The sequence below is a fragment of the Sinocyclocheilus rhinocerous genome, unplaced genomic scaffold, assembly GCF_001515625.1.
Source record: "Sinocyclocheilus rhinocerous isolate Xijiao unplaced genomic scaffold, SAMN03320098_v1.1 scaffold189, whole genome shotgun sequence".
In the NCBI taxonomy this organism is placed as follows: domain Eukaryota; kingdom Metazoa; phylum Chordata; class Actinopteri; order Cypriniformes; family Cyprinidae; genus Sinocyclocheilus; species Sinocyclocheilus rhinocerous.
This window is the reverse complement of record NW_015667354.1, coordinates 790,332-801,848: the sequence shown is the minus strand read 5'-3', so window position 1 is coordinate 801,848 and position 11,517 is coordinate 790,332. Positions and strand designations below refer to the sequence as shown.

Below are 11,517 nucleotides of genomic sequence, written 5' to 3'. Positions count from 1 at the left end.
GACGCGTTTCAGAAAGGCGGGGCATAGAGGAGAAACAATAATGTACAGTATGTGGAAAATAATGTGTTTTTTGAACCTTAAACCACATAAACACATTTCATTACACCAAATACACAAAATAATGTTCTTTTTAGCAACATCATATGACCCCTTTAACAATATAATAATAACATATTGGACATTGGTTTTGCATAACTTGCTTCTATCCCATGTAAAAATATGGATATTTAAAAAGATTTTCTGCATGTCTCACCAACAGGGGCTCCAAAGGCAGCGGAGACTCCAGCCGCTGCTCCTGCCGAAACAAAGTCTCTCTTCTCTGTGTCCCTGCGGAAATACTCAAATATCTGCGGGAACAGAAACTTGAAGTCAGGCTCTGTGTTTACTGTAAGATTCAAGGAGTCCTAGCAGTACAGAAAACTGACCTTAAAATCTTTTTTCAGTGAAGTGCTTCTGCCTTGAGATACTCCTGCGGCCACCACTGCTCCCGAGTGAATCATGGGTCCTTCCTGTGAGGGGAGAGCAGCAGCTGAGTCCAACAATTAGCTTATTAACATCATTAATACACCCCAGCTGACTGTTTTTCTATTGTACCTTTCCAACAGCTAGACCTCCAGCAACTGAGCAGATCACACCAAAGACCTTTATCGCCAGAGTCTGTGGACATGGAAGGAAAAATTATTCTTATGGAGATCTATTATAAGAAAACTGAAAAATATCTATTCATCTTACCCATCTATATCTATCTGCTATAATTATATATATGTATATATATATATATATATATTTATTTATTTTTTTTGTTCAGTTAAAAATCAAAAGCAAGCAGCCTTGTTTTTCTTATAGAGAAGCTTAAGCTATCACCTTTAGTCGAACAACACGAGGGATCTTCACTCCATTCAGATAACATTTTATTTGAGGAATTCCACTTCCTGCTGCAAAGGGCTGTGAGAAAACTGAATTTTAAATCATTTTCAAAGTAAAATAATATACAACTACTCTACAATTGAAAGTTGTTTTTTTATGTTTAAAGTCTCTTATACTGACCAAGGATGCATTTATCTGATACAGTAAAACCAGCAATATTGTGAAATATTACAAAATAAAATTGTTATAATATATTTAAAATGCTATTTATTTGTGATGGTTAAGCTGAAGTTTTAGTAGTTATTAGTCCAGTCTTCAGTGTCACATAAACGTTCAGAAATTATTCTAATGTACTGATTTGCTGCTCAAAACAAAAACTTATTATTATTATCATTATCAATGTTGAAAACAGTTGTGCTACTTAACAGTTGTGTAGAAACAGTGATACATTTTTGTCAGGATTCTTTGATGAATAGAAAGTTCAAAAGAACAGCATTGAAATAGAAATCTTGTGTAACACTATGCAAGGCTATACTGTCACTTTTGATCAGCTAACTATAATAATGCATCCTTGCTGAATAAAAATACTAGTGCTGTCAAACGATTAATCGCGATTAATCGCATCCAAAATAAAAGTATTTGTTTACATAATAAATGTATGTGTACTGTGTATATTTAATATGTATATATAAATACACACACGTGCATGTATATATTTCAGAAAAAAAATTATGTTTATATATTAAATACATTTATTTATAATATAAATTATATGAATATAAATATAGACATGTAAATTCATTCATAATACATACTGTATGTGTGTGTATTTATATATACATAATAAATATACACAGAACACATACATATATTATGCAAACAAAAACTTTTATTTTTGGATGCGATTAATCACGATTAATCGTTTGACAGCACTAAAAAAATAATTTCTTTTTAAATCTTGCTCATCCCAGAGTTTTGAAAAGGTCTGTATTTTGCTTAGTAGAGAAATAGCAATGTCTGCTTATATAAGCTGAGAAATAGAATTAATTTCCTTCCAGTTCATTTGTGGAAATCAACAGGACAGTGGGATGCACTGCTTTGTGGGATACATTATCTGGTACATATTATGTACTGTAGAAATAGTACGAATAGTATTCTAGTATGCTATTCTGAACATAGCCAAATTCTGCTTTCTGCTTGGGGACATTTCATTGAAAGAGTCAAGTGATTTCTCTGAAGTGATACTGAAGCACAAAAAAAAAAGAAAACGCTCACTTCAAAAAAAGCAACAGCGATAGCACCAACCATGACGAAAGCAGAGTTCAGCACTGCCCACAGTATAAGAGAGATGGACAGGCCTCCAAACTCTGTGAATTTCTCAATGTCTGAACGTCTAGTTAAAGAAGCTCTGAAGCCAGAGAGAAATAAACAACACACAATGACACTTAATTAAGCTGAATAAACCTGTCCATGCAATTAAATGAAGCCTTTTCATTTAAAAAGTTGATTAGTCTGTCTGTACTATTGCACCGTATTATAAATATTACTGAGCTATATTACCGCATAATACCATGAATAAAATTTGTGTCTTTGTACCAAACATTGGCTTGTTTGTATATTTTTTCCTGGAATATAAAATAACTAAAGAAAAAAACATATTTTAATTTAGTTGAGTGCTAAATTAAATAAACTACACGGACAGATGAAATTAGATTTAACAAAATAATGCTCAATTTTCATTCTGTCTGTGTCGGTCTAGATCTGGATTGCCATGCATCTGTTTATGGGCAAATTATTCCTGTAGTAACAATGGAAATAGATTAAATAAACATTCATATTACAAAATAGCATGAAATGAAATTATGTTTTGACAGACTGTTCACAAACTGCAGTGTGTTGGCTCATTAAGGAGCAAACCATTTTTTTGAGTGCTTTACGTAAGAAGCTGATCATATTAGATAGATGACTGACAGAGGAAGGATACTTTGTTTGACTGCGGAGTACTTATAACCAGCTAATTTCTCCACAGCAATGTCTATCAGGCATGCGATGAGGCCAGTGAGAAACCCAATCAGACCGCAGATCACCCATCGCCTGGTCTCCAGACATCTGAAACCCTACAGTTAAGAGAAATAAACATTAAAAACTGTTACAACAAATTACTGTTGCATAAAAAGGAAGCCAGAGTCTGTTCTGTCAGTACACTGAATGAACTGCTAATACGTAGAAACGGCTTAATGCTGTTCCACTAATGTTCAAAACGTTTGGCATGACATATTAAATTTGGGTCAAGCTATATTTGGAGAATACTATGAAAAATGTGCAATGCACTGTACGTTGTCTTGTCGTTTTAATGCATTAATTTAGCGTTATTATTCATTATACAGAAAATAATGTGATTGAAAAAGAAACCAAGGTGTTTCGGGGTCGAGTTAATGCAACACATGTACATAAACCAACAATTTAAAAAAAGCACAAAAGATTGTGAAATGCCCCACAATTTAGGGACAGCCAGTTAAAACTGCAAACTGCACATTCATTTCAATGTTCTCCATTAACCGTTATGGCTGTAAACTCAGAAAGTGCCTTTTCTATGAACAGCTTACGAAGCGCACATGATCCAAGCTAACCGTTTCCCACAGACACAGAGTTTGTCATCTCCACCTCTAATGAAACTCTCTGATGGTGCTACTGACCATGTGACTCATCCGCCTCTCTTCCTCCAGAAACAACTGATTCTCGCTGTTATCATAATCAAGACTCTGAAACACAAAATTCACTAGGTTTGACATTTTACATCACAGCTCTTCAAAGAAAGTTTATTTAAAGTGTACATGTTGCATTTTGTCTGTGATTTTTAACAGACAGAAAACCTACAGATTTTTCAAAAGCATTTTTAACAGACGCTCAGTTGAAAGAGGAAAGGGTGACTAAAGGTCAAGTCTAGATTCAGTTACCTCATATTTGAGGGACAGCAGCTTTTCGTTGTGAGGGATTTCCTTCGGTCGACTTCTCACAATGTCCTGTGTGATTTGGGGAAAACAGACTCAGAGTTGACATTCATCAAGGGCATATACTGTCATTCTCAAATAAACTTGAATTGAAATTGAATTCTATGCTCGTGCAATCAGAATAGAACAACACTTTATTTAGCTACATCAACTCTTTGCAGCCATGAGCAAACTTGACCTCATGCCAACACGTTGGAAACATAAACTCACAAATGATCAAGTACATTGCATGCATTTTCCCAATAAATTATTTTTATAAAGTGCAGGCTGAAGAAGCCGATGAGTCAGGCATTTTCCTAAATCTCTAGTAGTGCTGTCAAACGATTAATTGCATCCAAAATAAAAGTTTTTGTGTACATAATATATGTATGTGTGCTGTGTATATTTATTAAGTATATATAAATACACACACATGCATGTATACATGTAAATACATGTAAATATTTTCTAAATATATACTGTATGTGTGTGTCTTTTTATATACATAATAAATATACACAGTACACACACATATTATGTACACAAAATTCTTTGAATGTGATTAATCGCGATTAATCGTTGCCCATCACTAGTCTCTAGCCAAAATGCCTGATTTGAGGAGAGATTTAGACTACACTCATGCGCTATCCCAGCATTCAAAGCATCAAAACCACAAAACACATTGAAATTAAAACTGAAACTATGTGTCAAAACAGTGAAGCACTTTTCTGGACCGGAGTGAAGGCTTTTATGTCAGTATATCCAATAACGTTTTGTTTTTACATCTCTTTAAAAAAAATAAAATAAATAAATAAAAAGGAATTGATGTAAAATAGATTTTACCTCTTCGGGTGTGATTTCCTCAAGGTCCACAGTGCTCAGCCTGCCTACTTGAAATATACCTCCCACAGATAACTATGAACCAAACACATTACATTTTCAAGAGTCTACTATAATCTACATTTAAAGTCAGTCTACAGTATGCATGCTGCACAAAAAAAAATAAAAAAAAGCTATAAAAAAAACAAATGTTGTTGGTACAAGTCTTGGTGACACTGTCAGGAATTTCAAATTTTAATATCTTAATTTATATTTTATATATTTATAATTTTAATTTATAGCTATGTTCCTGACTGTAATCAAGAATCAGCCAATTCAATCTAGGTCACAGGATCACAGGTGCTTGCAGTTTCTTAGCAGAATAAGAGGGTTAATAGAAATGGGAAGTTAAATTCCAAATATCCAGAGTTGCAAAACAACCTGCAACTTGCCAGTAGGTATAAATACAAGTGCTTACTAGGGTTTACAAGAAACAAGTTTGAGAACTATTTTGTTTTCATTTCAACGATGTAATGACAAGAAGTTAGTGCAAGTGTATTATCATGCTTTCTGTGTCTTCAAGTCAGCACGCCATCTTTGCATTTTTAACAAGCATGCTTTAATTAATAAGCAGGGCAAGTATTTCATATAAGCACAAGTCAAAACATCCCAGATTGATTGCCAAGTCCTATACATGTCATTTTTTGCAGTCATATGGCCTGTCTGGTAACGTTAACGTACATGTCTGTTGTACTTCCCGTCCTCGGCTCCGTTCAGCAGTGGCGTTCTCTCTCCGCGATCATCGCCTCGGCCAGACCATGACACTTTCTTCGAGATGTTGGCCATGTCTACTTTGACAATTAATTAGACATCAAACCTGCTAACTGCAGAACTACTGCGAACACTTCTTCCCCATGAATAACAACCAAAGCGATCTCGTGACGAGTGTAAGGAAAGCACAGAGGTCCAAGAAAGAAATGGGTTTCAAAGGAAGTCTGGGAAATGTAGTTCACAGTTATTCTGGGTTGTGTCACAATGATGTACGGTACAGAGAGGATACTGTTCTGTTAATGGGTAAAACATGCTCATAACTGTCGTATCATATATTTTAGATTATATTAACTCTGTTAAACATTGCATATTTCTTCGCCATTAGAGTTACCAAAAGCTAAAATAACGAACTAAAATAATGATCTATTTCCAACAACAGGTTTCTCAGACTGATTGATTAATTGATTTTAGGACAGCTATTTTACTTATAGCCTATCCGTCAGGTAATACGGACATTATGCGTGTAAATTAGGCATAACAAACAAAACTTTACAATAATTGCCTACTTTACAATAATACTTTAACTTTACAATAATTATACAGTGAGCAATAATAGTGATGTTCATAAAAAGAAAACAAAGACATTGCATTTCTTTGTATGTTACTGAGAGTTTGACAAAAAGCATACTTGTGATATATTCAGTTGCTTTGTAATGAATCATACTTTTTTTATTATTATTATAATTTCTTATTGAACAGTGCCGTGTTACTGATTTGTTATGATTTTGGGAACTCACAGTGTGCATGGCAGTATAAATACATTTTGTCTTTTGATTATGTATGAGTGTGTGTATATAGCCTTACAGAGATCTATATGTCTAGATCTGTTAAAAAAAAAAAACAGCATATGCTGGTTAGGTATGTTTTGAAGCATGACAGCTGGTTTGAGCTGGTTGAAGCTGGTTCTGAGCAGGAGCTAGTTGCTTAGGACTAGCTTAGGACCAGCGCACATGAGCCACTTAAACCAACTCATGACCAACTAAGGACCAGCTTAAACCAGCTGCCATGCTTCAAAACATACCTAACCAGCATATGCTGTTTTAAGCATATGCAACAGGGTATATTTACAGCATTCCTTTTGGAGTCTGAAAAAAAAACACAAACTGACATGACAAATTAAGGTTCCTTGAGTCATTATTTGATACTTTTGCAAAACAAGAAATAGTGGCCTTCACACTGTGTGCTGACTGCACAGACCAACAAAAATAAGATGTATATTTATTTAAAGCAATGTTCTTAAAATCAAAAGTAAAAAGTTTAATAAGACCAACTATGTAAAATGTGATCACTGAATATATGAACTGTTGTTTTATCAAAATAAATGGAAATACAAGAATAATGTGTAATACAGAAGTGTTTTTCTGCCTCATTCTGTTGTGCCTTTACATGCAGTGCTCCAGACACTCACAGGTAATATGCTGAACAGAGCCAAACATCTGGTCTACATCATCCAGGCTGAGCACTGCTCCTCGTGGCACCCCTTTGCCAGAGGCTAGTCCAGACACTTCCCCAGGGCTCAGGCTCCTAGTCCACAATGCAAAGCCTGCCAGTCTGCCCACAAATGCTTCAGCTTCATCAAAGTCTCCTCCAATCGAATCCTGCTCCTGTCCCAGGATCATAGAGCCCCCAGGAGGGACCTCATAGCCTTTCTGGAACTTGGATCCAGGAGATATGAGATGACTGTCCAAATAGTACCAAAACCTGCCTTCAATGGAGGACCAGATGATGCATAAATGGTGCCAGTGGCCATCCAGGATATTTTGTAAAGATAATTCACGATATGCTGGATCTCCAATCACAAAATTCATAACGCCTAGTATGCCAGAGTTCCGGCCATAGAGAACAAGCATATTGTCATTGTTCTCTGTGGCGTAAGAAAGAATTGTTCCAAGATACTTGGCATCTACTTTTAGCCAAGTGCAGATAGAGAGTTCATGTATCCCCGTTTGGAAACTTCTCTGGAAGGTGACATGATTTTCAGTGGAAGCAGACGGGAACAGAAGCATCGAACCCACATTGCAAACTTTGAGAATGAGAGGCAAAATGATTAGACATTTTACATTTTACTTTAGGGTAGCGCCATATTTGAATGAAAACAAGGCTGTGAGGGATAGAAGTACAGTGTGTTTAGTGGATTGCATTGATGTTAAACAACATACTAATTGTTCAGCTGACAAAAAGTCTTTCTAAAAATACTTTTAGTAGACAAAAACAAAAACTTCCAAAATAGTTTTGGAAGCTGTCAAAATTATATGATCTATGACATTTATTCATTATCCCTCACAACCCCATTTTCATCCACATTAAATTTAATATGGCATAACCTGATTAAGGTCTATATGCTTGCATACTTGTCTGTTTGGATTCTTGGAGCGTAAATAGTTTTTGAATGAACGAAAATTACATTTGTTAAACAGTTAGATTAAGGTTTTCAGTCTAAACTGTGGATGCATTTCGATTTCATTTTCAGACACAAAACCACTAGAGTGTTCTAAATACTTACTTCTGGCTTCTTCCTTTGGGGTTTGAATATGTGCGATTTTGTGTCGAAGTGGAAGCTGAAAAAGTTCCTCTTCAGCCTGAACTGTTGGTTGTATGGTGCTCTGCCATACATACAACATTTTGTATGTCTGTGGTTGTTCGGTGGGCCCAGAAGGCAATCTATCTCTCATTCTGTTTTCTTCAGACTTCGGTTTAGGCTGCACATGCCTCAGGACCACACCTTGTTGCTTCCTGATAGAATTGAGGGGATCTAAATCTCCTTCCTTGGAAGCTGAAATTATCTTGAACAACCCTTGCATCTGACTCTCCATCTTCGTTATCTGGGCCTGATGCCTTTTGAGAGAAGCCTGAAGGTCCTGCATCCCATGTTGCACCTGATTCCTTAAGGACTCCAAAGAGCTGATATGACTTTGCTGTTTCTGGATCTTGTGGGACAGGTCAGACAACACCGTTCTCTGCTTCTGGATTTGTTTAAGGTTGAGGAGATGGTTGTTCTCCCTCAGAGCTCTCGTCATGTTTGCCAGACTTGAGTCAAGCTTCTTGGTCTTTTTCTGTAGACTCTTAGTCCAGGATTTGAGGGAATTCAGGCTGTGCTCTGTCGTTTCCTTCAATGCGCAGAGCTCTCTGGAGATCCTCTCAAACTGCCGACTCAAAACTTGGAATCGCGAGTCTATGTTATGTGAAATGTTGTACTTTTCAGCAATGCTCTGAAGATGAGTGAAGGTCATCTGTTGAAATCTCTTGAACTAGGATTGGAGGAATCATATGTTACAGATACATGCAATGTAATATTTGAAGACAGTTTGTTTAAACATAACAAACCTGCTGATTCAGCCTCCTCAGTCTTTGGTGTAAGGATTTATATGTCTCAGCTGCTGCTCCTCTCCGTGTCCAGGTCACAGGCATTAGCAGGAAGATTACGACCAGGAAAAAAACCCTTCTGCTGGCCCTTCTGTTCATGGTTGCGTTATGTCCTTTACAGGCGTTTGAATAACTTGATCTTTTTTTTTTTTTTAATTCAAGCCTAAAACAGTTTGTGTAGGTATACGCCCTCCTATGCTTGGATGCTCTGAATAAGATTACGATTTCCTTTTTCTTTGGTACAGTGGCCAACAGGGAAACTAAAACATGACTTAATGGATTTCACAGACCCCAGACTGAAATCTTCAAGCAAACACACACTTTTGCAAAAACATGGATGGACAGGCAATCTTAAATATTTGTAAAATAGATTTTTTTTTTTAATGGTTTGAACTGTCAACTTGTCATATCTCAATTTTCAATCATTGCATTTTATTCTGTGGACAAGAAATCTGTCTGCATAATAAGTACAAAGTGTGAAAAAACAGCACAAACATCATTATCTATAACAACACAACATATAAACATACACATTTCAATTAACTTTTATGTAGCTGACCAATTTAAATGATGTAAGCAAGCACATATGAATTAAACCTAAAGTTTGAGCCAAATATATAGGTTCAGCCCCCCCTACAGTCAAGAGGTGGTAAAATTGCTTAGCAATTGACAAATTGCACTCCGAAATGCAGTCATGGATCATGTTTCAGAATTTGATGATGCATTTTCTGTGCGACCAACGCCCAACAACAACCTGACAGAATTACATATACAAATCGGATCCTGAGCTGTGATTTCTTTGGCACTAAATTTGAAGCTGATCATCTCAAATATGTACATTTAATTCATTTCGGTGCAGATACATTTAAATCAATACATTAATAAAATAATAAATTAAGTCAATAAACGAGCTAAATCAAATAAATCGTTGAATAAAGGCTAAAGAAATATTTGTTCAGGATGAAACATGTAAAAGGCCTGATACTCATGTAACTTACAAATCCAGAATATCTCACCTTGAAACAGAAAGCTCACTGACTGTGTAACACACATTGGCAAGAAATGTTATCTCTTTAAAATGTGGTTTAAAGTGAACATGCGCTCTCTTTGTTGATGGTATTTGAAAGTGGTTGTATTGTTGCTGTGTTTTTGTTAAAAGACAGGAACAAGAAAGATAGGGGTTTCAAAGAACATTAGAACTGAGGCTATGTTGATATGAGAACAATGCATGCATCTGCCCCTATGTAAAAATAATGTGATAAATTTATATGATCAAGTTAGTTTAATCTTTCTGTCTGGTTTTGTTCACAAGCAGTTTTGGTTTGCATTGTAAAAACCTATCTATCTATCTATCTATCTATCTATCTATCTTAAAAAAGCAGACTGATGCACTGTGAATGCTTGAGAGAATAGAGTTTAATAACTGATTCTGCAAAATAAATGCAAAATTAAAGGAATTCTGTTTGGTACAATTAACTTTTCATTCTTAATCGTTAAATCAAATTCATTTTAAGATGTTTATATTCCCTGCATTCATCTCTGCATTCATTTGAAATAAAGTCCAACTGATGACAACACACAGACCACAAAAGATCTACCAAAATGCTTTACAGTTATCAGTGTCTTCCTCACCACACTATAAGAAAAAAAAACCTGCAGAAAATTGGAAAAAGTACTGGTAATTTTCCAAGTATACAGATATTTCCTTTAACCTTAAAACACAACACCATGCAATGCAACGTAATTCAAATACGGGGAAAACACCTGTGAAAAATCAATGGAAAACTTTCCTTCATATGAACACAGTTCATTGGGCGCTATTTTTACAAACTTTTCTTGGAGTGCAGGTCTCCTTGGTGGACCTTTCTTGTTGGAATGTAATTTGTAAACGGTCTTGCCCTGGCTGCCATTCTATGCTTTATGGGAACTGCACACTCTAATCTCTTCTTCTTCTTGTCTTTCTACTAGAATTGTTTCTTAGTTGCAACCACACCCTGCAGGACCATGTCTTGATGCATGATGACTTTCTCAAAAGTTGTAAAATCTTTTCAAAACATCTCCTGTGAATCTGTTCAGTAAGGAAGTGACTTTAACAAAAAAAGACAAACAGATGCCAACTTTTTGTGTTTCTACTGTATTTTCTGACTTCATCCAGTCTAGCTTCTTAATATATCTTTATGAATCACTGAACACCTTGAAAATCCAGTTTGGTGGGCTATTGCATGCTGTCTTGTCTTGCTATACTGCAAAATATAGCAATCAGCCGAGGTCTTTTATTACATGGCTTATTGCTTTTTTACCTGCATCAACAGCAATAGAGATATAGATGTTCAATAATAAGTCCATTCTGAACAATAATCAGAATACAATCTGTCTGTTAAGTGATATAGTTCATTATTTTGACTAGAGCTTGTTTATAGTTGCCAAGCAATGCAGTAACTTGCTGTGTTAAAGTGATAGTTCACCAAAAAATGAAAATTCTGTCATTAATTACTCACCCTCATGTCGTTCCAAACCCGTAAGACCTTCGTTCATCTTCAGAACACAAATTAAGATATTTTTGATGAAATGTGAGATCTCTCAGACCCTGCATAGACAGCAACGCAGCTATAATGTTCCCAGGTCCAGAAACGTAGCAAGGACATCG

At 35.7% G+C, this 11,517-nt stretch overlaps 2 protein-coding genes across 3 annotated transcripts in view; both read right to left on the bottom strand.

Moving 5' to 3' along the window:
- The window catches only part of LOC107733862 (H(+)/Cl(-) exchange transporter 7-like), a 15,808-nt gene extending 10,149 nt beyond the window's left edge, over window positions 1–5,659 (bottom strand). The window contains exons 1-10 of one of the 2 annotated variants that reach the window (XM_016545684.1): window positions 5,418–5,659; window positions 4,701–4,772; window positions 3,825–3,890; window positions 3,564–3,629; window positions 2,852–2,984; window positions 2,143–2,252; window positions 865–945; window positions 595–657; window positions 426–509; window positions 254–347 (exon numbers count right to left, since the gene is read on the bottom strand). In XM_016545684.1, the coding sequence (XP_016401170.1) occupies window positions 254–347; window positions 426–509; window positions 595–657; window positions 865–945; window positions 2,143–2,252; window positions 2,852–2,984; window positions 3,564–3,629; window positions 3,825–3,890; window positions 4,701–4,772; window positions 5,418–5,522 (874 nt within the window). In that variant the 5' untranslated portion in view covers window positions 5,523–5,659. The remainder of the gene's footprint in view (window positions 1–253; window positions 348–425; window positions 510–594; window positions 658–864; window positions 946–2,142; window positions 2,253–2,851; window positions 2,985–3,563; window positions 3,630–3,824; window positions 3,891–4,700; window positions 4,773–5,417) is intronic. The other variant, XM_016545685.1, reaches the window with a different exon arrangement.
- Window positions 5,660–6,889: 1,230 nt separating this feature from the next.
- On the bottom strand, window positions 6,890–8,969 carry LOC107733823 (pentraxin-4-like). The gene is made up of 3 exons (XM_016545624.1): window positions 8,832–8,969; window positions 8,011–8,755; window positions 6,890–7,530 (listed from the first exon to the last, which is right to left on the bottom strand). The coding sequence occupies exons 1-3, from the start codon at window positions 8,967–8,969 to the stop codon at window positions 6,890–6,892; spliced, it is 1,524 nt and encodes a 507-aa protein (XP_016401110.1).
- Between the last annotated feature and the right edge of the window lie 2,548 nt (window positions 8,970–11,517).